The following is a 27650-nucleotide window of genomic DNA, read 5'->3' on the forward strand; positions in this document are numbered from 1 at the left end:
CAGCCAGAGGCGCTGGGATGTGCTTTGCTGGGCAGAGGAGTGGGCCAAGGGAAAGACGCAGTGATTTGGGGGAGCTCGCTCAACAAACCCTGAAAACCCACCCACCAGGCGCCAGTCCCTGCACCACGCACTGGCCCATGAAGCAAACTGGGCTCTGCCACCAGAAGGCTGGCTCACAGCCCGGACAGTAGGGGAAAGGCAGTAAAATAATTGCAAGAAGAAATGTAAGACTGCAATTGTGCCAAGCTATGAGAATGCCAGGACAGGGTTGGAGAAGGTTTTCCTGAAAAAAAAAAAAAAAAAAAAAAAAAAAAATATATATATATATATATATATATATAAAATATATAAAATATATAACATATAATATATATTTTATATATATATATAAAATATATAACATATAATATATATTTTATATATATATATATATATATGCTGGAAAGAGAGCTGAAAGGTTGAGTCAGTATGTCTAGGTGAAGAGGGAAGAGAACATTCCAAGCTAAGGAAAGAACCAAGGAGAGGAGGATCTAATAGGAGCTGGGAGAGTGGGTAGAGAGCAGCAGGGCCACAGTCAAAGTGAAGGCAGGAGGAGGGGACAAGGGCATTGCCCCAGGGTGTCAAAACAGAGAAGACTAGAACCACCTGCCTGGGGGACCTTCCAGCACCCAGGGGCCATTCTCTTCCTCACTCCTATTTTCAGGCCTCACTTCTTTAAGGCTCATTCCCTGTTCCATGTCCTGCATGAGAATTGCTCTGCTAATGAAAGCAAAAGTGAATGAGACCAGACTGACAGGGTGAGGTGTGGGGTCAGGGAGATGGGGCAGGACTTTGCTGCAAATCCAGCAATTCAGGTGGGAGGAAGGCGAGTGGAGGGAAGACAAGTGGTCACCAACTTAGAGCGGCAGGGCAGGAAGGAATGGAGGTACAAGAATAGCAGCGAGGCCATCACCAGCTCTGCCAGGGCAGTCTCCACGAAGGCTAATAAAAGCTGCATTGGTGATGCTGAGTCAAGATGTGGGTCCCTTGAGGAGGCCACTTCTGCAAAGGACTGCATTCACTTTCTATTGCTATGTAGCAAATTACCACAGACTTTTGTGGCTTAGAGCCACACCCATTTATTATCTCACAGCTTCCATAGGCCAGAAGTCTGCACACAGTGTGGCTGGATTCTCCCCCACAGTCACATCCAGCTGAAACCAAGGTGTCCGCCAGGGCTGTGGTTCTTGTTAAGGGCTCATGGTCCTCTTCCAAGCTCATTTATTGTTGGCAGAAGGTAATTCCTTGAAGCTGTACAACCAAGGCCCTTGTTTTCTTTTGGGCGGTCAGCAGGAGGTGCTCTCAGCTTCCAGAGGTCCCTCTTGAATCCCTTCCATGTGGCCTGTCTTCAAGCCCACAATGGAGGAGACCTCCTCCAGCCATTTCTCCTCATGGTTCGCATTTACGACTTCCTCTTCCAGAGAAACTGTTCTTTCAAAGGACTCGTGTGATTAGGTCAGGCCAAGTGGGTAATCTCCCTGTCTTTAGTCAACTGTGCCATACAGTACAACCGAATCATAGAACAGAACAGAACTTAACCGAAACCATCACATTCACAGTCTTGGCCGGAGATTATACAGGGTGTAGATACCAGGGGCTGGGGAGTCTTGGGGACATCTTAGAATTCTACCTACAAGGCCCCAGATCACTAGTTTATAGGCAGTCTGGAGTGACTCATCACAGCTGTAGTCACATGCTTACATTTTACCAAACTCCACCAGGCAGGGCTTGAGGGCATAAAGTCAGAGAAAAAGCTGCCACCTTGACTCAGGCTCACACATGAAACTCACAGAAGAGAAGAGCCCATTTCTGCCTGGTGCTGTCTCAATGCTGCACCCTTAGCACTTAGCCTGGTGCCTACCCTACTGAAGGTATTGGTACTTTTAGTATAGAGGAAAATTATTCTGCATGTCTTTAACAAGGTTTCACACTTGGGTGTTTGATATTTGTTTCTTTATTTTCATTTTCTGATTGCTGGGAGAATGAATGTTTCATATTTACATCAAAGTGGCCCCTCCTGTCACCCTCCCACGCCTACCAAATACACACCTGTTCTGCAAGCAGTTCATTCAGCAATATTGGCCAAGCACCTGCTTTGGCCAGGCACCATCCTTGATGCTGGGGACACAACACATGCTAGACAGAGCACCATCCTGGTGACACAAAACTTGCTTCTAAGAGGTGAAGAATCTTGCCTAGATGAAGCACCTCCCCCAGCAGAACATTCAAGCACAGGCAAGGTCTGACTCCACAACTCAGTTGTTCTGCCTCCATTTCCCCCAAGAATGGCTCTCACTCTGCCCATGGTGGCCTGTGCTGCTGATCTCGGGTACTGCAAGCAATCTGCACTGTGTATTTAGACCCATCCTAAAGAGGTCAGGCCCTGCAACCTGGCAGTTTGATTTTTAAAACTCAGTAGCTTCATTTCCAAAACCCTTGGCTTTTCCCCCACAAGACCAGGAAGACCCTGTGCTACTTAACTGATTCCACGGGATAAGATCGAGGTCCAGTGTGATCTAAGCAAGTACAACCTGCTCTCCAGGCAACAAGGGCCTGGGAGTCACAGGAATTGGCTTCCTCTATAAATAACAGTGATCAGATAAGCTAAAAACTGATGAGAGAAGCTAAAAGTAGAGGATCTGTTGCATGCTTATGACACATAAATTTCAGAATGCCAGCACACTGTTTTCTACATACTTTATGCTGGAAAAGGCAGTCGGGTGGGATACACACTGAGTTAGGTGGGATGCATACTGGACTGAGAGCCCCACCTCTGTCAGTAACTTGTTGCTTGAATTTGGCAAATACTCTGCATCTTTTTTTTTTTTTTTTTTTTTTTTTTTTGAGACAGAGTCTTGCTCTGTTGCCCAGGCTGGAGTACAGTGGCATGATCTCAGCTCACTGCAACCTCTGCCCCTGGGGGTTCAAGCAATCCTTGTGCCTCAGCCTCCCAAGTAGCTGAGATTACAGGTGTGCACCACTACGCCCAGATAATTTTTTGTATTTTTAGTAGAGACGGGGTTTTGCCATGTTGGCCAGGCTGGTCTCGAACTCCTGGCCTCAGGTGATCTGCCCACCTAGGCCTCCCAAAGTGCTGGGATTGCAGGTGTGAGCCACTGCTCCCTGTCTACTCTGCATCTTTGACCCTCGGTTTTTTCATTTGTAAAAGGAAAATGTTGAACAAACATAAACCTGGCCTAAACACATTCACATTCACATTTTTAAACTGTGTGGACCAAACAAAGCCCACCTGCAAGTTACCTAAGCTCATAACCACCGTTGTCACCTGGGCACTATACGAGAGGTCAGCAAAACTTTTCTGTAAGGGACCACATAGTAAATATTTTAGGTTTTGCAAGCCCAGAAGCAAAATTGTGGGTATTGTGTACTTATATTAACAAGAGAAAAAATCCTACCAACGTTTTATCGATTCAATTCAAGATATAATAATTGAGTACAATATTTTAGAATATAGGTCTACTAATGAAAGAAATGGAATTTCTAGGGAAGAAACCAATTTTGCTTCATTTGGTTTCCAGTTAGTGTTTTCTATAATCAAATTGGTTATAAAGGTTCTTCTGTAATATCATTCTTAGCTCACAGGGCAGTGGGTGGGGATACACTGGCCTGCAGTTGCTGAATACTACATTAGATGGTCTCTAGCAGGGTGACCAGATGGCCTCGTCTGTTGGGCCAGGCCCTTTGTGTGCCTATAGTCTCTGCCTAATTATTAATAGTGCCTCTTTTCCCTCCCAAAAGGGTTCTGTTTGGATGATAAATTATTTAGTAGTTTTCTGATTTATAGCTAAGACTGCTTTCCTTTGCAGGGTTTTAAGCAGGAAAGTGCTTATAATGTGCTCAAATTAAACAGGGCTCTAAATGTGGTTAGTTCTCAAAACTCACCATCCATAAAAATCACTTGGGGAATTAACAGCAACAATAAAAAAGAAAACAAAATAAATAAGATACATGGCCCTCACCTCCTAATTCAATTAGTCAGAGTGGGACTAGTCATCTATGTATCTATCTATCTATCCATCCATCCATCCATCTACCTACCTATCAACTATCTATCTATTTTTTTTTTCTTTTTAAATAAAAACCCTGGTTCTCACACACAGCCAGGGTTATGGGAGCATTCAGGAAATTTCAGGACACATGGCTTGACAGTGAGGGGGCACCTAAGTGCTGTGTGAAACTGGAGTGCACAAGAACCTCCCTGTGGCCAGAAAGGTGAGTGTGGAAAGCCTTGAGGGAGCCTTCAGCATCAGGGATGGCCTTACTTTGTAGGCATTGAGGACCTGCAGAGTGTTTCCAGATGACAGCTTTAGCTGAGTCAGTTCTTGATTCCTTGCTTCAATTGTTTCGAGAAATTGAGCATTCTCTATCTTCAACTGCTGAAAATCAACATCATGAAGGGCCTCACCCACCTCTTCTTTCTACAGCTCAGAAAGATGAAAGAAAAGGTGATACGTCAGCTGTGATTCTGAATGTATGGCTCACATCTTACAACTCTTGATAAGACTTTGGAGGTCAGTCATCATTCAGTCATTCAACAAACACATATTGGGCATGTGTTTGGTCCCAGGCATGGTGTTAGGCACTGGGAATAGAGATTTAAGTAAATACAATGTTCCCTGGCTCCAGGCAGTGCATATGACGGTTTACAGACAAGCCATTGACTCAACAGTGTGGTGCAGTGGGATGTGTTGTTTGGGGGGAATGTGGGGGAGTGGGGGCAGAGGGCACACAGAAGTCGCTAAGCCAGGCCAGGGGAGGATGAAAGACTGAGTCACGCACAGAGGACATCCCACAGTGGGTGGTGCCTCACAGGGCCATGAAGGAAGAGAAAGAATCAGGCCATTTAAAAGTTGTTTTTAACATGAAAAACCCAGGACAAGCAGACCATAGATTCCCCCTTCTTTGATCATCTGATATTTCTGCACTGCAGTGCCCGAGTGTATAAGGTTCCCTCCCTGTCCTGGCCGACCTTACCAGCCCTGCCAGGTCTATGCCACTTTATATCTGTGGCAGACAACAGCCCAACTTGGGAACTGCTATTCCTCACTCCCACGTCTCACTCATGCTGTCTGTCCTATCTCCTGGGATTCATCTTCTTCCCCTTCCCAAAACAACACAACTTTCTTAAGCCCCAGTACAACCATTCCTCCAGCTCCAATGCTCCCAACCTGTTTTCCACACCGGAGGGTGATCCCTCTCTCTGCTGAGCCCCTGGAAGATTTAGCTCTGTGATCCTTGGTATGTAGCTTCTTTTTTTTTTTTTTTTTGAGATGGAGTCTCGCTCTGTCACTCAGGCTGGAGTGCAGTGGCGCAGTCTCGGCTCACTGCAAGCTCCGCCTCTCGGGTTCACGCCATTCTCCTGCCTCAGCCTCCCGAGTAGCTGGGACTACAGGCACCCGCCACCATGTCCGGCTAATTTTTTTGTATTTTTAGTGGAGACGGGGTTTCACTGTGTTAGCCAGGATGGTCTCAATCTCCTGACCTCGTGATCCACCCACCTCAGCCTCCCAAAGTGCTGGGATTACAGGTGTGAGCCACCGCGCCCGGCCAGTCCTTGGTATATAGCTTCTGTATACAATTACACATACACACCTTTTCTCACAACACTGCTGCCCACTAGTCTAGGAGCTCACAAGGGCAGGGCCCGTGTCTGTGTTATCTCTGTGTAGCAGCAGCATTAAGGTTAAAGATCATCCATCTATTCCCTATCTCCAGCTTAAAGCCCCTCTTCAAGATGCTCGTGCTTGCATGAACCTCCAAGTACCAGGAACTGATGATCTGCAGACAGCTCCACTGGGACCACTCACTGTAGAATTTTTTCTTGCACTGAACTCAAATCTCCTTCCCTGACACCTCCATCCACAGCCCCAGCTCTGCTCTCCCTTCCTGCTGCAACCCTGAGCACTTGGAGACGTGGCTGTGGCCCTCCTGGGCCCTCTCTCTTTGGGCCCATCAGTCCCAGGCTCTTGGATATGGTTTCTATCCCCGACATCTGGCTTGCTCTCCGATGTGAACTCTAGTTTGCCAATTCTTCCAAGGGTGGGGCTCACCCTGTGACATGACACTCCAGGTAGGGGCCGCTCAGACAGAGCAGAGAAAGTCTACCCCTTCCTTGTTCTGGGCACTGTGTTTCTATAAGTGCAGCCTACACCATAGCATCACCACCAGCTGAGCTGACTTTATCAGGTACTCTATGGCTAAGCCAACCTGTACCTGATCAGGTATTTTGGGGAATCAAAAGTGTAGGGTGTTACACTTGTCCTTTGTCACTTCATGCTGTTAAATCTGTCCCAGCTTGCTGAGGTCTTTCTGGATTCCAAGTCACTCAAGCAATAGTGCCCCAATGTGTTAATTCTCCTGCCCAGTTTTGTGTCCTTGTCAGTAGCCCCCTTTGATAAGCATGCCACCAGTGCCCAAATTCAAGTTAATAATAAAAATATTGAGCTAGGAAAGGACCATGTTTGCCTTACTGCCTTTCATCAGGAGCCATTAGGGTCAGCTGGTGGCAATGCGAGACACATCAAAGCACATATAACTGTGCCACCAGGCCATTTTCCCAGAAAGGGCCAACAAGTACGTCTTGAGGGTCTTTTAAATTCACGCCAACTCTGTCTACAGAAAACCTCTGATTTGCCTGCACAGTCATCATATGAGTTTCCTATTGCTGCTGAAACAAATCACCACAAACCTGGTGGCTTTAATGCAAATTTATTATCTTATAGTTCTGGAGGTCAGGAGTCTGAAACGGGTTGGGAGGCTCAAATCAGGATCTCAGCAGGGCTGCATTTCTTCCCAAGGCTCTAAGGGAGAATCTGTTTCCTTGTCATTTCCAGCTTCTAGAGGCTGTCTGCAGTCCTCGATTCCTGGCCCCTTCTCCCTAGCATGAAAGCTCATCACTCTGATCTCTGCTTCTGTTATCATAGCTTCTCCCACCCTCCTGCTTCCCACTGATAAGGAGGGAGATTATATAGGGCCCACCCAGGTAATTCAAGACCATCTCCCCATCTCAAGATCCTAAATTAATCACATCTGCAAAATCCTTTTTGCCATGTAAGTTAATGTATTCACAGATTCCAGGGATTAGGATATGGACATTTTGGAGTGGGGGTGGGAACCTTATTCAGCCTACCACGGTAACCTTAAAAAGAAACAGAGAGAGAGAGAAAGGACCACATACCTGCCTCAATTGTGAAAGCATTTTTTTCCTCTGAACTTTGAGAGAAACATTTTTCAAACGTAATTTCTCCTTCATATTATCCTAAAACATAAAGGCATATTTTAATGCATTTAATCCATTTCTCTCCTTTTTCCCATTGGTTTGAAAAGTGGATGATTCTGGGGCTGTAAACCAAACCTTGACCCCTAACATTCTGTCACTTATTTCAGGTCCTTGTATTTCTACTTAAGCTGGGGCTAGTATGATATTTCATGACCAAGAAGCAGAGGACATTGGTTTTGCAATATGCAAATTTTACATTGCTTTCAAAGTCAAGATTATTTGGGTATATGCTACTGTAGGGGTCTTTCCTGACAAAATGATCTTACGATTTTTGGTCTTGTATTCCCATGGTAGTTTACATAATTTTTATTACTCTTAACATGTTAGGGTTAGTAACCCTACCTTGTCTCCAGGATCTAAAGCTTGACATATTGTAAAATCTCTGGAAATGAAGGTTACCCCCCAAATTCTCCTTTTTTCTCATAACAGCCCAAGGTCTATCTCCTGATAACAAAGGATCTCAAAGAGCTTTAGATTCACCTGTAATCCCAGCACTTTGGGAGGCCAAGGCAGGTGGACTGCTGGAGCCCAAGAGTTCAAGACCAGCCTGGGCAACACAGTGAGACCCCATCTCTATAACAATTTTTTAAAAGGTTTTTTTAAAAATTTGAAGAAGAGATTTACCTGTCCTACTCCACAAGTCATCTCTCTAGACAGGCTGGACCAGACCAGTCTCATACCTTTCTCAAGAAAAATAGAAATCAATCTGAGGTACTGTTAATATACATCCTGCCTGGCTGGTGTTAACCTTGATAAACATGCATGCATTCATTCATTCATTCATTTATTTTTTCTGAGATGGAGTCTTGCTCTGTTGCCCAGGCTAGAGTATAGTGGCATGATCTCGGCTCACCGCAACCTCTGCCTCCCAGGTTCAAGCGATTCTCCTGCCTCAGCCTCTCAAGCAGCTGGAATTACAGGCACACACCACCTCACCCAGCTAAATTTTGTATTTTTGGTACAGATAGGGTTTCACCATGTTGGCCAGGCTGGTCCTCCAGCTCCAATGATCCGCCTGCCTCAGCCTCCCAAAGTGCTGGGATTACAGGCGTAAGCCACTGCGCCCAGCCATAAACACATTTTAAAACATGCATATACACATACACTTTCAGGGATGCAAAGAAAATCTGCATATGTGGGCAACATTTATGGTGGACCAAATGGAGCTAGGCTGCTTCACATGGATGATTTCTATAACATCCCTGCAAGAATGTTTTTTCCCTTTTTAAGCTCCGTCTGCCAACTCACCCTCCGGCGGTTCACGTCCTCTATGTATTTCATCACTTTCTGAGTGGCCAAAATACTCCCTTTCTTCTTGGATATGGCTTTTAGAATATCTTTTTCAAACTCATGCACTGCTCTCGCAACTTCATTCCATCGAATTTCAGCCTCCTCAATGATCGCCTGGGGGATCAGCACAAAGAGAGAAGAATGTTTCCAGCAATCTTCAAGGATGTGTCCTCTAAGAAAACCTAAGTTCCCAGGCCTCTTGGTGTCCCGAAATATGTTTCTTCTCAGTCTTAGGAACATATCCTTAAGATACAAACTTGACTATTCAATGTTATTAGTTAAAAGCATTCTTTGAAAAATAGAATCCATAAAAAGAGAGCAAACAAAAACAGATGTTAGGTATCTATCTTTTTTTTTTTTTTTTTCAGATGGAGTCTCGCTCTGTCTCCCAGGCTGGAGTGCAGTGGCACAATCTCGGCTCACTGCGACCTTTGCCTCCCGGGTTCACGCCATTCTCCTGCCTCAGCCTTCCGAGTAGCTGGGACTACAGGCACCTGCCACCACGCCTGGCTAAATTTTTGTATTTTTAGTGGAGATGGGGTTTCACTGTGTTAGCCAGGATGGTCATGATCTCCTGACCTTGTGATCCACCCGCCTCGGCCTCCCAAATTGCTGGGATTACAGGCGTAAGCTACCGCATCTGGCCTTTTTTTTTTTTTTTGAGACAGAGTCTCCCTCTGTTGCCCAGGTTGGAGTGCAGTGACACAATCTCAGCTCACTGCAACCTCCGCCTCCCGGGTTCAAGCAATTCTCCTACCTCGGCCTCCTGAGTAGCTGGGACTACAGGCATCCACCACCATGCGGGTGGTGTCTCTTAGCTGAATTTTGTATTTTTAGTAGAGAAGGGTTTCACCAAGTTGGCCAGGCTGGTCTTGAACTCCTGACCTCAGGTGATCCGCCCACCTCGGCCTCCCAAAGAGCTGGTACTACAGGCATGAGCCACCATGCCTGGCCAAGGTATCTATCTAAATATGTATTTCCATATTTGAAACTATTTATCCATTAAAAATATCTGTAAGGATATATATCAAAACATGAACCACAGTTACATCTACAGAGATGGATTAGTGGGGAAATAAAGAGGCACTCTTATTATATTTCTGTTATAAAAAAAAGACATTATACTTCCAAGCCTGAGTATTTGGGGGGGAAAATGGAAAAAAATAAAGAAGATATTATAAAGTCAGGTATGGTGCCCGTAGTCCCAGCTGCTCAGGAGGCTGAGGCAAGAGGATTGCTGGAGGCCAGAAGTTCGAGGCTGTAGTGTGCTATGATTGTGACTGTGAATGGCCACTGCACCCCAGCCTGAGCAATGCAGTGAGGCCCCATCTCTTAAAAATAAAAAAAAAAAAGTTTTTATAAAATGAATATGTGGGAGCGGCCATCTTGCTCCTGCCCTGACAGGTTCTCCTGTCGGGGTCACAGGGACTCTAAGATTGCTACCTGCGCCTTCGCTGACCATGCTGTCCCGGGTGGTACTTTCCACCACCTCCACAGTGGCCCCGTCTCTGAAGAATGCAGCCTTCCTCAGTCCAGGAGTATTGCAGGCAACAAGGACCTTCCATACAGGGCAGCCACACCTTGCCCCTGTACCACCTCTTCCTGAATATGGAGGAAAAGTTCGCTATGGTCTGATCCCTGAGGAATTCTTCCAGTTTCTTTATCCTAAAACTGGTGTAACAGGACCCTATGTGCTCGGAACTGGGCTTATCTTGTATGCTTTATCCAAAGAAATATATGTGATTAGCGCAGAGACCTTCACTGCCATGTCATTAATAGGGATAATGGTCTATGGAATTAAAAAATATGGTCCTTCTGTTGCAGAATTTGCTGATAAACTCAATGAGCAAAAACTTGCCCAACTAGAAGAGGTGAAGCAGGCTTCCATCCAGCAAATCCAGAATGCAATTGATATGGAGAAGTCGCAGCAGGCACTGACTCAGAAGCGCCATTACCTTTTTGTTGTGCAAAGGAATAACATTGCTATGGCTTTGGAGGTTACTTACCGGGAACAACTATATAGAGTATATAAGGAAGTAAAGAGTCGCCTGGACTATCATATAGCTGTGCAGAACATGACGCGTCGAAAGGAACAAGAGCACATGATAAATTGGGTGGAGAAGCACGTGGTGCAAAGCATCTCCGCACAGCAGGAAAAGGAGACAGTTGCCAAGTGCATTGCGGACCTAAAGCTGCTGGCAAAGAAGGCTCAAGCACAGCCGGTTATGTAAATGAATCTATCCCAATTGAGACAGCTAGAAACAGTTGACAGACTAAATGGAAACTAGTCTATTTGACGAAGTCTTTCTGTATTGATGTCTACTGAAGTTATAGTTTACCCCTCCTAAAAATGAAAATTTTTTTTCATATAGTAAGAGAACAAAATCTCTATGGGCCAGTCAGATGTTTCTCATCCTTCTTACTCTGCCTTTGAGTTGTTCCATGATCACTTCTGAATAAGCAGTTTGCCTTTATAAAAACTTGCTGCCTGACTAAAGATTACCAGATTATAGTTTAAATTTGCAATTAATTCTACCATCTTGCAATAAAGTGACAATTGAATGAAACAAGAAAAAAAAATGAATATGTGTATTGACATAAAAAGAGATGTTGAAAAATACAGTTTACAAAATAACATGATACTATTTTTTAGAAGAAATTCATATATGCATAGAAAATTATCTAAACTGTAGGAGGTAAATGGAAAGTCAACAGAAATTACCTGTGAGTGGTAAATTGTGAATGTTTTCAAATGTTCTTTTAGCTTAACTGTATTTTTCAACATTCTACAACATAGATTGCCTTGAAATAAGAAAACACTTACACACACACACATTACTATAAAAAATAAAATGGAATGGTATCTGGAGCCAGGCTGCAAATCATCCTAGTTCAGACTTTTTTTCTGGGCACCAAGAAGCAAAAGCATTTTCACTGGCTGACCTCAGGCTCCAGCCTCTTCCCAGCCCCATCGTCTCTACATGATAGAACATCAATCCACCTGAAACGCTGCTTTCAACACGTTGCTCTCCTACTCAAGTATCCTCAGTGGGGTCCAGCTTTCTAAGACATCAAAGATAAACTCCTTGGTATGGCTCTCAAGAAATCATGGCCTTACTCAACCTGACTTCCTAAAGCAGCCTCCAAAGTAGCCTCTTCTCTAATCACACCAGCCTCCTCAATGTCATGAGCTCACCATGCTTGTGCCCACCTCCACTTCCTTGCCCATGTCATTCTCTTTACCTGGGGTGCCTTTCTTTCCCTGTGCCTTAAACAGATGCCATCATTCTTCAAGATCATGCCAAGTCCCTTTTAAGCCCTACCTCCTCAACACATTCTTTTTGACCACTCTAGCCCATACTGATCTCTGTCTCTGCACTTGATGCTTACATTGTGCAACCTAGCAGGTCAGGATAATGCTACCACATCCCAACCTCCTTTAACTTGCTAGAATTCAACAATGCATGTTTGGAAAGAGAGAGAGGAGGGGTGGGAGAGAGGGATCAGTTGATGTATACAGATGGTTGCATCAATGAGAGAGACATGAGTCTACTGATTGGTCCCTCTTGAGACAAGTGTGATTCTGTGAATGCCCACATTTGGAAACAGAAAAATAGAAAACTTTAGAAATAGAACAGAAATATCTATTTTTCATACAACATGGGTCTCAAATGCAAGCTAACAACGTCATCCTGTGGGCAACCGAATTAACAGTGATGTTTCTTCTCTGGAGGAAATTGACTGTATTGGACTCATTAAGAGACGCTACTATATTAGTCTAAAACAGGGCATAAACCATGGGCACGTGTGCCGTATAGAAATGCTGACCTAGGGGCCGGGCACGATGGCTCACGCCTGTAATCCCAGCACTTTTGGAGGCTGAGGCGGGTGGATCACGGGGTCAGGAGATCGAGACCATCCTGGCTAACACGGTGAAACCCTGTCTCTACTAAAAATACAAAAAAAATTAGGTGGGCATGGTGGTGGGTGCCTGTAGTCCCAGCTACTTGGGAGGCTGAGGCAGGAGAATGTCATGAACCTGGGAGGTGGAGCTTGCAGTGAGATGAGATCACACCACTGCACTCTAGCCTGGGTGACTGAGCAAGATTCCGTCTCAAAAAAAAAAAAAAAAAAAAAAAAAAGAAGAAGCAGAAGAAAAAGAAATGCTGACCTAGGGACTTTTCACTCAATTCACTGACTGTGATGGTTAATATTAGGTGTCAACTTGACTGGATTCAGGGATGCCTAGATGGCTGGGAAAGTATTGTTTCTGGGTGTGTCTGTGAGGGTGTTGCCAGAAGAGACTGATATTTAAGTCTGTGGACAGGGAGGGGAAGATCCACCCTCAATGTGGGTGGGCACCATCCAGTTGGGCTGCCAGAGCAGCTAGAGCAAAGCAGGTGGAAGAAGGTGGATAAGCTTGTGTACTGAGTCTTCTGGCTCTCCCTCTTCTTCCTATGCCGGACAATTCCTTCCGCTCCTCCTGCCCTCGGGCATCAGACTCCAGGTTCTTTGCCTTTAGACCCTGGGACTTGTACCAGCGGCTTCCTGGGGGTTGAAGGGCCTTCGGCCATAGACTAAAGATTGCACTGTTGGCTTCCCTGGTTTTGAAGCTTTCAGACTTGGACTGAGCCACTACCGGCTTCTCTCTTTTCCCAGCCTGCAGATAGCCGATCGATTGTGTGGGACTTTGCCTTGTAATCACGTGAGCCAATTCTCCCTAATTAACTTAACTCCCTTTCATATATACATGTATGCTCTTGGTTCTGTCCCTCTCGAGAACCCGAATACACTGACTTAAACCTCAAACCTGTTGTATTATTAAGAAATTATTATAGGCTGGGCGCGGTGGCTCACACCTGTAATCCCAGCACTTTGGGAGGCCAAGGCAGGAGATCACGAGGTCAGGAGATCGAGACCATCCTGGCTAATACGATGAAATCTCTTCTCTACTAAAAATACAAAAAACTTAGCCAGGCGTGGTGGCGGGTGCCTGTAGTCCCAACTACTCAGGAGGCTGAGGCAGGAGAATGGCGTGAACCCAGAAGGCAGAGCTTGCAGTGAGCCAAGATCACGCCACTGCACTCCAGCCTGGGCAATAGAGCAAGACTCCATCTCAAAAAAAAAAAAAAGAAAGAAATTAGTGTAAAATTTTAAGAGCATTTAGGGTTATCGTGGTTATGTCTTCTAAAAGAATTCATATATTAAAGATATATACTGAAATATGTACAGAGATATGTACAGAGATTCACTAGGATTCACTTCCTAGTAACCCAGCCAGATGAAGGGAAAGTTGATCAACCAAAAGAGGCCATATGTTGATGATCACTGCACCCAGGTGTTGAGTACATAGGGGTTTGTTGTGCTAGCCTCTCTACATTTGTGTATTTTTGAAATTTCCCATAAAAAAAAAAGTTCAAAAACGTGTCATCCCCACAAGCAGGTGGTAAGTTCCTTGAAGATAGGCCCTGGATTCGCCTCATCCTACTTGTGTTTCTTCTAAAGCCCCAACAATCACATGAACCCACTCTAGATACCTCTTGATGGGGTGGAGGTGGGGAGCCCGGGCAGGACAGGCTGCGCCGGGAGGAAGGTGTACCTCGTGATGCTGCATGTCGCGTTCTGCATTTGCCCTCATGTGCCGTAAGTCATCCTTCGTGTCTTCCAGCTCCTTTTGTACCAGCTCAAGTTTTTGGTCGACAGTCAGGCCCACCCCACGGTCCATACCTGTCCGGGATTTGGATCTACGCCTGCCTCGAAACTGCAACCCAACAGAAACAAAGCCAATGTCAAAGAGGAATTAGTAGGCATCGAAATGATCCTCTGACCTGCTAGAAGTTCCCCAGAGTGACAGCCAGGGAGAATAAATTCACGGTAAAAGGATGCTGGATATTAGGCGTGAGCTGGCATTTATTTCTCAAGTCATCCTAAGCCCCTGCACTAAATACTTCAAAGGCCTGTGCTTGACAATGAAGTGAAAATAAATAAGGGTAAACGTCTTGAGGTGGAAAGGCTGTGAACCTGCTATAGACTAGCATTCAAGTCAAAGACAGGGGAAGCTCAGAGGTACTTCCTGAGCTGAACACAGGAAAGAAACTGCATCCGTGGGGGACTGTGTTCAGCAAAACAGACAAACAAACATCTTGGACTTTCTACACATTTAAGGCAAAGGTCAGAAGTGGGTGGTCCAGGGTACATATGGGTTTGCTTGGCCCTCAAAGGATAAGCCTCCACAGACAACCCCTTTGAGACAAGGGCCTGTGCCAGGCCTACTTTCCTCATTTAGGTGGCTGGCTGGGCCTTGTAAACAGTTGAGTCTCTTAATTTAAATGATTTTTTTTTAAATTCTTTTGAGACAGAGTCTTGCTCTGTTGCCCAGGCTGGAGTGTAGCAGTGTGATCATAGCTCACTGCAGCCTCAAACTCCGGGGCTCAAGCAATTCTCCCATCTCAGCCTCCCAAGTAGCTAAAACTACAGGTGCACGTCACTACATCTGGCTAATTTAAGAATTTTCTTTTGTAAAGATGGGGTCTAGAAATATTGCCCAGGCAGGTCTCGAACTCCTGGTCTCATGTGATCCTCCCACCTTAGTCTCCCAAAGCGTCGGGATTACAGGCCTGAGCCACTGCACCTAGCCAAAAGAAATTCTTTCAAGTAAACTAACATATGCTGGGAGACTCAATCTACTATTAACTGAACCCAATTTCTTTCGTAGTCACTTGAAAGAGAAACCCTAGAGAACAAAGAAAAATCAAAAGTAAAACAGGGAGAAGAAGGTCCCACGGTCAATTGGCCATAGAGGGCACACCGAAGGCAGATATACAAATGCCACTTGCATTTAAGGGGACAAACAATAAAAGAATGTTCTAGATCTCCATTGTGTACCTGTGCATAATCTGCTGCTGACATTTTAATTTCTGATAATCGTGAAGGTCGCTGATCCCTGGGCTCCAGTTTAGCGTAATATTTCTCAAACATCTCAGTCTCAGTTTTGAGAGCAGAGTTTACATAGCTGCAAGACAGGGTACCTGAGTAAGTTCTAGTAATAAGAGTTTAAACCCCAAATAACTAGTGTTTAATAACTAGTGGACCTGCAAGACCCCTTAACCTCTTGGTGCCTTAGTTTCCTCACCTATAAAATGGGTATAAGAATAGAACTTTAGGGTTCCAATAAGGAAGACAAAGCCTCTGGGACAGTGCCTGACACATAGTAAGTGCTATATATTTGATATTTTTATTAATATGTTTAATGAGCCATAAAATTCAGAACACTAGTATTACATGGAAAATTGTCATAGGTTTCAAGTATCATTGAACCCATTTGGGAAATTATTTCTGAATTACTATATTATATATATATACTTTTTTTAAAATTTGTTTAAGAGACAGGGTCTTACTCTGTTGCACTAACTATAACCTTGAACTCTTGGGATCAAGCAACTCTCCTGCCTCAGCCTCCCAAGTAGCTAGGACTACAGGTGCACAACGCCATGCCTGGCTAATTTTAAAAATTTTTTGTAAAGGTGGTATCTTGCTATGTTATCAAGGCTAGGCGCCAACTCCTAGCCTAAAGCGATCCTCCCACTTTGGTTTCCCAAAGTGCTGAGATTACAGGCAATAATAGCCACTGTGCCCATCCTGAATTACTATATTATTGAAGTTACACACAACCACAATCTTCAGATGTTTCCTTTGGTTTATGTTTTTCAGTTCTTTTATTTCCAGCACCCAATGGATGAAAAGTATCAACCAGAAGTTTATCATAAACTGTGGAAAACTTTGAACAGAGGAAAAAAAACATACCTAGTTTATCCTGTATATGCCAAGGTTATAACCTTTTTAACTTCTTAACTTCTCTTATGTGTGTATGTGTGTGTGTGTTACACACACATATGTAAGTATATATATATAAGAGAGAGAGAACAACTTTGATGTTTTCATGTGTTATTGATCTATTACGTTGGCACAAAAGTAACTGCAGTTTTTACAATTACTTTTAATAATTCCTGTTTGGCTGAATTTTAAGATTAGTGGGGCCAGACGTGGTGGCTCACACCTGTAATCCCAACACTTTGGGAGGCCGAGGCAGGTGGATCACCTGAGGTCAGGAGTTCGAGATCAGCCTGATCAACATGGTGAAACCCCATCTCTACTAAAAGTACAAAAATTAGCTGGGTGTGGTGGCAGGCGCCTGTAATCCCAGCTATTCGGGGGCTCAGGCAGAAGAATCACTTGAACCCGGGAGGCGGGGGTTGCAGTAAGCCAAGATCATGCCATTGTACTCTAGCCTGGGTGACAGAGCGAGTGAGATTCCATATCAAAAACAAAACAAAACAAAACAAACTAGTGGAAAAGTCAGAATGGAAAACACAATCTATCAAACTAGCTTGCTTTTTCAGCATATATCATGCTCCAGGTGTGTGTAGTCTGTGGAGTCACACCTGAGTTTGAATCCCAGCACTACCACTAACTGTGTGAACCTAGGGAAGTGACTTCACCTCTGTGTCTTTGTTTCTTTACCCACCTCCTAGGGTTGCAGTGTCATCATATAAGATCATATATGTAAAATGCATGGTACATAGGAACACTCAAAAATGAGAACTATTAGTAATAATACCTCAGTTCTGACCTAAAGTATTTGTAGCTGTGTAGAAGTAACATCTATTCAGCTGCTAGAGCTAGGATATTCTGTGCAAGACCAGTAAGTTGTACAACAAAACTACATCATGGAATCTTGATATCCAATTTACTTGCTATAGTAGTAGATATAAAGTAGACTACAAAACTAAAATAAAACAAAATAAACGCAGACAATTGGGCCAGTCATTCTTTACTGTCCATCTCCATGCCTATATCCAGGTTCAGGCACACGTTGCCTCATACTAAAACCATCTCAATAGCTAGGTTTCTATTCTGCTGCCGTGTTAGTTTTATCACTTTTTTTTTTTTTTTTTTTTTTTTTTTTTTTTTTTTTTTTTTTTTTGAGACTTAGTCTCTCTCTGTCGCCCAGGCTGGGGTGCAGTGGCACAATCTCGCTTCACTGCAACCTCCGCCTCCCAAGTTCAAGTGATTCTCCTGCCTCAGCCTCCAGAGTAGCTGGGATTACAGGCACGCGCCACCACGCCTGGCTAATTTTTGTATCTTTAGTAGAGACGGGGTTACACCATGTTGGCCAGGCTGGTCTCGAACTCCTGACCTCAAGTGATCCGCCCGTCTCGCCTCCTAAAGTGCTGAAATTACAGGCGTGAGCCACCGTGCCCGGCCTTATCATAGAATCTTAGCATCAGAAAAGGGCTTAGAAGTCACCTGGTCCAACTTGCCGCTGTAGAATTGTGGATCGGCTAAGCACACCGTCTGGCACGAGAGAGACTCATCCGGCTGAAACTCTCACTTCCCCAATTACCCTCTGGGCTTCCCACCACCGGCCCCACCCCCTCGCCCCACCACCCGGTTCTAGCTCCACCAACAGCTTGTTGGTTCAGTAGTGGTGGAGACGCAGGAGCAGAGGCAAAGTCTCCCCAGTGCTCAGTGCGGGCTTGGATCTTCTCCATGCTGGTCCCCAGGTCCGAGGCTGCCCGGGAAGGAGGGCCCAGGAGGAAGAGGGGCGGCCCCCAGGCGCAGGCCGCGGTACCTGAGCTCCTCCACCAGCCCGCACAGCTGGATAACAGGCAGCTCCTGCTCCGACCCTTCATGGGAGTCGGAGAGGACGCTCTCGATCTCATCATCAGTCATCACTCTGCCGAAGCCGTCCCTGCCAATGCAGTGTGCCCAGGAGCTCCGGGTGCCGGCGGCCACCGTCACTCCGGCTGCGACGCGGAGATGCGGCGGCACGTTACCCGGGCGACCGGACGCGAGGAAAGGGGTGGGGCTTCCGGTGGCCCCTCCCCGCCCTGCCCCGCCTGTCTCCGTGCGGACCCAGCCAGTTTGCTGGCCTTGACCGCACACCTAACCGCGTTCAGTTTCACTTCTTTAACAATAACTGTTAAATTGATAGTAATAATAGCAGCTGCTGTTTCTCAGCACTTACTGTGTCCTTGGCATCGTGTTAAGCATAGTTTATGAAAAACCTTCGCCACAACCTTGTAATGGTATCTATCACTCTCTCTATTCTCCCAATAAGGAAACTGGGGCCCAGAAAATTAACGCGATTTATCAGTGTCCTTTTTCGCCTGTCCCACTGGGAGGCCCCTGCTCTGTTCACCACCTGGGGCTTCCTACATGCTAACAGCAGCTCCTCTCAGATATTAACATCCTGCATTTCTGGAAGGAAAACAGTGGCTGATAAAAATGGGTATACATTCAAGAGACATCCCTAAATAGTTTCTGAATATCTACTGTGTCCTTAGTATCCTAGGGGGAATGTCTGCAAAAGACCATTCTGATCCTCAAGGAGCTTCCAATTAAATGAGTGAAACAGCCTCTAAACAAGCCGCTGGAACCTGGGGTGCAGACAGCAACATCATGCGTCACACTGTGTGCATCGTAGTCATCTCCTTAAATCCTCAAAACAATCTGGTACAATTGATATTATTGCCGTCATCTTACAGATCAGAAAACCAAGGAATGGAGTAGCTTAGGTTCCATTCCACTCAAGAATGGAATCAAGCTCCGGTGGAACCCAAAGTCCTTGCTGTTAACTTCTACGCTGATGTGAGACATGATAAGGATCAGGGAGGCAACACGGGAGCTCTCTGCTCCCCATCGGGATAAAAGAGGACAGAGGGCAGGACGGGGAGACTTCTCCTAGGGAGGTGAGCTCTAGATGTGCTTAGAAAGCAAGATGTGATAAAGTGCTTGGGGTGCGTGTCAGCCACCTTCCCCTGCAAGGGACATGCATTAGCATTGACAGGCACTCCCTAGATCTGAGGGAGGGTTTTTGTTTTGCTGCTCAGGGTGCACAAGGTTGGGGCCAGAGTAGAATTACTGGAGATGGCAGCAGAAAGCTGGAGCCCTACTACCTTCTCTCTGGCGGTAGGCCTCTTTAGGTTCTAGGGACAATGCAGACCACATTTAGGAATACTTAATATGTCCATACTCAAGGTGACACAAATGGATGCTATCCCCAGGTGACATAAAAAGGTGCCAGCTCCAAGTGTACCCAGAGCAAGAAAGGGCTCTGTAGCAAGTTGAGAGGCTGTGATGCAAACAACCCTGCCAACTGGGCTGTGTGATACAATAGACTCTATGGCATTGGGGGTATCAGTGGTGAAAAAAGATGCAGCAGGAATCTTAAAGCAAGACCCAGCAGGAAAATCACAACAAAGGACCCAGGATTCTGAAACAAGACCATACAATCCACAGCAGAGAATTATATGTCTTTTGAGAAATAACTCCTGGCCTGTTACTATACCCTGGTAGAGACAGAGCGCTGAATATATGGGGTACCAAGTGACCATGCATCCAGTCCTGCCCTCTACCAGCTGGGTTCCGCTTGACCCACTGAGTTATTAAGCAGGACGGGCCCAGCCTCAGTCCTGGAAATGGTTAATCCAGGGTTGGGCCTCAGCAAGACCAGAGACTATGAGTAAGCTGCATGAGCAGGTAGCCCAGACCAACGTGGCACCCACTACATTTGCACCAGGATCCCTCCCCCAGCTCAAATGTATGACTATATTTGCAGGGGCTTGGGGAGTTCATGACCACCTGGAAGAGAAGGCAAAGGCTTGTGCTCAGTTTACAGATGGGCTGGCTTGGAAGCCAAAAATGGACAGTGGCTGCATTACAACCACTTCACAAAAGGTGGTGAAAGACAGTGGAGAAGGAAAACTTCCCAACTGGCAGAGTTGTAAGTGGTCTTGCGGCTGGTCATCTATTTTGTGTGGAGAGAGAAATGGCCCCAGGGGACTCATCTAATTGGAAACTTTTTTTTTAAATTTTTGTTTTTGTTTTTGTTTTTTTGGAAGGGGGAGTTTATTTTTACCTTTTTGAGACAGGGTCACACTCTGCTGCCCAGGCTGGAGTGCGGTGCAGTGGCACATTCATAGCTCATTGCAGCCTTGAACTCCTGGGCTCAATCGATCCTCCCACCTCAGCTTCTGGAGTAGCTGGGACTACAGATGCATGCCACCATGCCTGGCTAATTTTTTTTTCTTTCTCCCTCTGTTTTTTTGTTTTGTTTTGTTTTTGTTTTTCTGTAGAAATGGGGGTCTCGCTATGTTGCACATGTTAGTCTGGAACTCTACCCTTCAGAGATCCTCCTGCCTCAGCCTCTCAAAGTTTTGGGATCACAGGCATTAGCCACTGTACCTGGCCTAATTGGCATCATGGACTCAAAGACTCCCCATCAGGCTGGCTGGAACTTTGTTAGCGCTGTGCTTTGATCTGGGATGCCTGCTCCCTGGCCCTCCCTCTGTCCTCTCCCAGATGTCATCACAGTGGGAGGCTGTCCTTGTCTACTCCAGCTTCCTCTCCTTTGTCCATCACAGACGCTTTCCCCAAGAAAGAGATCTCTTCATGTCTAATTTTATCTTGGTTTGGAGGACTCAAACCAACACAAAGAATAAATTTCAGTCTTAAATATATTATTCTAATTTGGTAACATATTACATGTATGAACTAAAATTTGCACTTGCCAAACAAAAATATTGTTTGGATCACCTTGCTGTTCAAGCTGCTTTACATGTTTTTAAAATTGTGGTTAAAAAATACATAACATGGCCGGGCGCAGTGGCTCGCACCTCTAAATCCCAGCACTTTGGGAGGTCCAGGCAGGTGAGAAGAAAAAGACAAAAAAAAACCCATAAAATTTACCATCTTTTTTCTTTTTCTTTTTTTCTTTTTTTTTTTTTTTTTTTAGATGGAGCCTCACTCTTATTGCCCAGGCTGGAGGGCAATGGCATGATCTCGGCTCACTGCAACCTCCACCTCCTGGGTTCAAGCGATTCTCCCGCCCCAGCCTCCTGAGTAGCTGGGATTACAGGCGCCAGCCACCACACCTGGCTAATTTTTTGTATTTTTAGTAGAGATGGGGTTTCACTATATTGGTCAGGCTGGTCTCAAACTTTTGATCTCGTGGTCCGCCCGCCCCAGCCTCCCAAAGGGCTGGGATTAGAGGCGTGAGCCACTGCACCCGCCCTGCAAAATTTACCATCTTAACCACTTCTTTTTTTTTTTTTTTTTTTTTTTGAGACGGAGTCTCGCTCTGTCGCCCAGGCTGGAGTGCAGTGGCGTGATCTCGGCTCACTGCAAGCTCCGCCTTCCAGGTTCACGCCATTCTCCTGCCTCAGCCTGCCGAGTAGCTGGGACTACAGGCGCCCGCCACCACGCCCGGCTAACTTTTTGTATTTTTAGTAGAGACGGGGTTTCACCGTGTTAGCCAGGATGGTCCGGATCTCCTGACCTCGTGATCTGCCCGCCTCGGCCTCCCAAAGTGCTGGGATTACAGGCGTGAGCCACCGCGCCCAGCCCATCTGAACCACTTCTAAGTGTACAATACAGTAGTGTTAAGTATGTTCACATGGTTGTACAACCAATCCTCAGAACTTTTTTATCTTGCAAAATGGAAACTCCATATTAATTATAAAACTCTATACCCGCTTCCCCCTCCCTCCAGTCCCTGGCAACCACAGTTCTACTTTCTGTCTCTATGAATCTGACTCCTCTAGGTACCTTACATTAGCGAGGTCATATACTTTCGTTTTTTTGTGACTGGCATATTTCACTTAGCATGTCTTTAAGGTTCATTTACACGGTAGCATGTGTCAGAATTTCCTTTCTTTTTAAGGCTTAATAATATTTTGTTGTATAGAAATACTACATTTTGTTTATCCATTCATCAGTTGATGGACACTTGAATTGCTTCCATCACTGCCTTAATTTTTTTTTTTTTTTTTTTTTTTTTTTTTTTTTTTTTTTTTTTTTTTTTTTTTTTTTTTGTGAGATGGAGTCTCACTCTGTTGCCCAGGCTGGAGTGCAGTGGCACGATCTCGGCTCACTGCAACCTCTGCCTCCCAGGTTTAAGCGATTCTCCTGCCTCAGCCTCCTGAGTAGCTGGGATTATAGGCACAGGCCACCACGCTCGGCTAATTTTTGTAATTTTTTTTTTTTTTTGAGACAGAGTCTCGCTCTGTCACCCAGGCTGAAGTGCAGTGGCCGGATCTCAGTTCACTGCAAGCTTTGCCTCCCGGATTTATACCATTCTCCTGCCTCAGCCTCCCAAGCAGCTGGGACTACAGGCGCCCGCCACCTCGCCCAGCTAGTTTTTTTTTTTTTTTTTGTATTTTTTTGTATTTTTTAGTAGAGATGGGGTTTCACCGTGTTAGCCAGGATGGTCTCGATCTCCTGACCTCGTGATCAGCCCATCTCGGCCTCCCAAAGTGCTGGGATTACAGGCTTGAGCCACCGCGCCCGGCCTAATTTTTGTATTTTTAGTAGAGACGGAATTTCACCATGTTGGTCAGGCTGGTCTCGAACTCCTGACCTCGTGATCTGCCCGCCTTGGCCTACCAAACTGCTGGGATTACAGGCATGAGCCACTGCGCCCAGTCACTGCCTTAGCTTTTAAACACAAATTAAAATTCCAAAAAAGTCACACAGAATAACAAAATTGAAGTAACTCAAGTTCCATTTCTTTGTCTTTGCTGTCACTGTACTATCCTCACTTATTTTGAACCCGTTGTTCAAATGCAAGAATATATTATACCACAGGAGCTGGAGATGAGAACTTTACCCAAAACAAGCCCAAACTTTTCCAAACCTATAGAAACTTATTCACAAAATAAATGAGTGTAACTGAGTCTGTGAGTTTCAGGGGATGACTGTATAGCAAGGAGTTCTCTGAATTGAAATATGCCAATTTGAAGCCAAAATGTGTACCATAAAAGCTCAACATTAACTGTAGCCGTTATTTAGGACTTAGACCCACACATGATTTTTGGGGGGAGGAGAATTTTGTCGCTGTCATTGTTTAGAATTGCCAGCACCCAGTAATAACAATTTTTAAAAGACCAACTTTTCATTGATTGTATTATTGTTTTAAAGGTCTTTATGGACAATGCAATTCTAAATTATTTCCTACACCATAGGTAGAACCTCCCACTACCCTGCTCTTGGTACACCATTGAGAAGTGACAATTCCTTTGGTGACAGCTGTCCTAGTACTCTGGACTTTCTCTGTAAGGAAAGGCACAGGAGGGGTTACTGCAGGAGAGGTTTCACATACCAAATGAGGGGTCTCCAGACTGTCACCAGATGAGCTTATTGAGGCTCTGGAGTTTGGGGGCAAGGGGCTGACATCTGCCTCATGCCCCCAAGAAGTTAAAAGTAGAGGCTGGAGGGATCTGTATATCTAAGCGGGAGGCAGGGGCAAGGGCTACCAGGGAGCAGGCTGCGCTGACCCCAAGATGGGGCAAGAGAAAGGATTTTCACGGGTCAGATGTCTTCACAGAAAGAGGCTGGAGACATATCCAGAAAATGCAGAAGACCAAGAGGAATCTTAAGAGAAAACACTGTGGCTCATGTCAGGGAATCAGTGGAATTCATCTGTGGGAGAATCATTAGGGAACCCACAGTAGCCCTTCGAGAGTAAGAAGCTTTGGGGGCACAAGCAGGTCACAAGAGCATAAGCCCGAAATCATTGCTGTCATGTGAGACCTCTTCTGTCTCTTAAGTCTCCCCTTGTTCTCTCAGACTCCACCCTGGAAAGTACAGAGGCAACACAGTGGAGAAGAGGAGGGGAGATAAGCAAGATGGGAAAAGGAGACTGAGGCTGATCTGAGCTGAGTATCTCATCCAGTTATTAATCCTGAAAACCTCCATATCCCAGGGAGTGCTCCAGAGACGTGGAGCTGAAGAAGGAAATAAACAGATCCTGGCTCCATCCTCAATCAGTGGAGTCAGTCACAGCTGAGCAATATATATTGCTTTAATCGATGTTAAGGAAGAATTGAGTTAGTAAGGAAGAGGGATATTTCAAATATTGGCAAAAAAAAAAATAGTAGTAATAACAGCCAACATTTGAGTGCTTTGTCCCCTAACCCTGTAAAATAAGTACTATTGTAACCAAGTATCCCAGCCTCAAAATGCGTTTTAAAATGTTTTTCCTTTCTTGCTTCCAGCCTTGAAACATACTTTGAAACTTTTTGTTTTGCCCTTTCCCACCAGCCACTTCTATGAACAGTACTCGCTTATCTAATTATGTGCTTGCCTAGAAATTCCAGGGATCAATTTTGAAACAAGCCAGGCAGAGAGACCCAGCTGCGGAACCCTCTGATTAGGGGGAGTTAGGAGCAGTTAGCCCACCACTACTGCAGTTAGGATGATGCAAACCGGTCCTCCAGACAGGTGATGACTCAAGATAACAAGACCTCCCGCTGCACCACTCCCGCGTGTTTCCCCCACCTTTTCCCTTCTTAAACCCCTTCACTCAGCCCAAAAAGTTAGAATGGTCTTTCAGAGGCATGAGCCTGGCCATTCTCCAACTGCTAGTACTTGAATAAAGTTGCTTTCCTTTCACCACACCTCACTTCTCGTGTTTTTGGCCTCCAAGCGGCGAGCAGCTGGACTCGGTCAGTTACACTATTACTCACCTCATTTGTATAGGTGAGGAAGTGAAAGCCTGAGAGGTGATGTGAATTACTCAAACAGCAGGTGCCATGCAGAGCTGGAGCCGAAAGCTTGTACCTTTAATCATTACTCATTCCTTCCCATCCCAGTCCTTCTCCTATCCATCCAAAGCCATTCCCACTAAGGTCTTGGAAGAGTTCATTGAGATTACATTTAATCAGGTACCAGGCATGGAGCAAGCTCTGGGTTATTATTTTCCTAGATTAAAGTCCTGACTATGCAAATGTGCATCTCCAAGATGTAAGAAGCTTAGTACATTTTCCTTTGTACTGCCTTCTCTTGATATTTTCCTTTGTAGTGTCTTTCCTTGATCCTGCTCATCTTCAGAAGTGTGGAGGAGACAGAAAAAATATTTGAAGAAATAATGGCTGAATTTTTCCACATTTGATGAAAATTACAAACCTATAGATCTAAGTAGCTCAACCAATCTCATATAACAATAAACATGAGGAAAATGACACCAAAGAAATCATAGCTAAATTGCTTACAATTAGTGATGAACAGAAAACCTTAGAAGCAGCCAGGAAAAAAAAAAAAAAAAAGACACAGTATATACAAAGAATCAAAGATTAAAATGATAGCAGATTTCTTGTAGGTAACAATTCAAGTTGGTAGAGTTCTGAAAGAAAAAAAAAGCACCTGTCAAACTAGAATACTTTACACAGCAAAAATATCTTTTAAAAATAAAGACAAAATAAATATTTTTTTCAGATATTCAAAAGCTTGAAAGAATTTGTTGCCAGAAGAGCTTCACCATAATGATATGTTAAAGGACGTCCTTCAGGCAGAGAGAAGATGATACCAGATGGAAATCTGGATCAACACAAAGAAATGAAAAGCACTAGAAATGGAACTAAGTGGGTAAGTAAATATATTTCTCTCATTTAATTCTCTTTGAAAGATAAATGACTGTTTATATAATAAAAATTGTGTCTTGTAGAGTTTACAACATTTACATTGTGGCTGAGCATGGTGGCTCATACCTGTAATCCCAGCACTTTGGGAGGCAGAGGCCAGTGGATCACTTGAGGTCAGGAGTTTGAGACCAGCCTGACCAACATGGTGAACCCTCGTCTCTACTAAAAAAAAAAAAAAAAAAAAAATACAAAATTAGCCAGGCGTGGTGGCACATGCCTATAATCCCAGCTACTTGGGAGGCTGAGGCAGGAGAATTACTTGAACCCAGGAGGCAGAGATTGCAGTGAGCCGCGATCAGGCGGTTGCATTCCAGCCAGGGTGACAAGAGCAAAAAACTCCATCTCAAAAAAAAGAAAAACAAACAAACAAACAAAAAAATTTACATTGTAGAGTTTATAAGTGAAATGTACGACAATGATAGTAGAGGAGAAATGGGAATGTGATGGTATAAAGTTCTTATACTATACATAAAATGGTATAATAACACTTGAAAATAGACTTACTAAGTTAAAGAAATGTACTATAAACCCTAAAGCAATGACAAAAATGACACAGCAAAGACATAAAACTAAAAGAGTAGCTTTAATTCTAGACCGAATGTCTAGACAATGTAGTAGACAGAATAATGGCCCACAAAGATATCTAGGTTCTAATCCTTGGAACCTGTGAATATTACCTTGTAAAGGGTGGAAAGGTCTTAACAATTTTGCGATTAAGTTAAAGGTCTTAAAATGGAGAGGTTATCCTGGATTATGTAAGTGGGCTCTAAATGCAATCACAAGTGTTCTTACAAGAGGGAGGCAGAAGGAGATTCTACTACAGAAGAGTGAAAGCAATGTGACAACCTCAGCAGAGAGAGACTTGACGTGAACTTCACTATGCTGTGAACTTTGAAGATGGAGGAGAGGGCCTAGGAGCCAAGGAATGCAAGGAATGAAGCTCTAGAAACTGGAGAATTCTCCCCTCAAGCTTCTACAGAAAATACAGTCCTGCTGAGTGAAACCCATTTTGGAGTTCTGGCCTCTGGAACTATAAGAGAATAAATTTGTGTTGTTTTAAGCCACAAAGTTCATGGCAATAGATCACAATAGCCTATGAAACTAATACAGCTAAGTCAACAAAGGAGATAAAGTGGAATTGTACAATATTCAAATGGATCCAAAAGAAGGCAGAAAAAGGAAAACAAAACAAAAAGAACAAATAGAAGCAAAGCAATAAAGAAAAAATAGATAAGCTGGACTTACTAAAAACTTTTGTGCTTCACAGAACACCATCAAGAAAGTGAAAAGACAATCCACAGAATGAGAGAAAAATTGCAAATCATATATTTGATGAGGGATTTATATTCAGGATACATAAAGAACTATTATTACAACTCAATAACTAAAAGATAAGCAAACAGGCCAGGTGCAGTGGCTCACGCCAGTAATCCCAGCAGTTTGGGAGGCTGAGGCGGGCAAATCACTTGAGGTCAGGAGTTTGAAACCAGCCTGGCCAACACGGTGAAACCTTGTCTCTACTAAAAATACAAAAAATTAGC

General features: G+C 44.6%; 1 protein-coding gene and 1 pseudogene across 3 annotated transcripts in view; one reads left to right on the forward strand and one right to left on the reverse strand.

Moving 5' to 3' along the window:
- The window catches only part of CCDC113 (coiled-coil domain containing 113), a 39198-nt gene extending 20765 nt beyond the window's left edge, over positions 1–18433 (reverse strand). The window contains exons 1-6 of one of the 2 annotated variants that reach the window (XM_030925559.1): positions 18261–18422; positions 15515–15641; positions 14229–14390; positions 8588–8743; positions 7238–7318; positions 4323–4478 (exon numbers count right to left, since the gene is read on the reverse strand). In XM_030925559.1, the coding sequence (XP_030781419.1) occupies positions 4323–4478; positions 7238–7318; positions 8588–8743; positions 14229–14390; positions 15515–15641; positions 18261–18361 (783 nt within the window). In that variant the 5' untranslated portion in view covers positions 18362–18422. Of the gene's footprint in view, positions 1–4322; positions 4479–7237; positions 7319–8587; positions 8744–14228; positions 14391–15514; positions 15642–18260 lie in introns of both variants that reach the window. The other variant, XM_030925560.1, reaches the window with a different exon arrangement.
- Positions 10011–11196, forward strand: LOC104664071 (annotated as a pseudogene). The gene has a single exon (XR_748202.2). The product of XR_748202.2 is annotated as an ATP synthase F(0) complex subunit B1, mitochondrial pseudogene (transcript).
- Positions 18434–27650: the final 9217 nt, after the last annotated feature.

Source organism: Rhinopithecus roxellana, chromosome 20, assembly GCF_007565055.1.
Source record: "Rhinopithecus roxellana isolate Shanxi Qingling chromosome 20, ASM756505v1, whole genome shotgun sequence".
Classification (NCBI taxonomy): Eukaryota; Metazoa; Chordata; class Mammalia; order Primates; family Cercopithecidae; genus Rhinopithecus; species Rhinopithecus roxellana.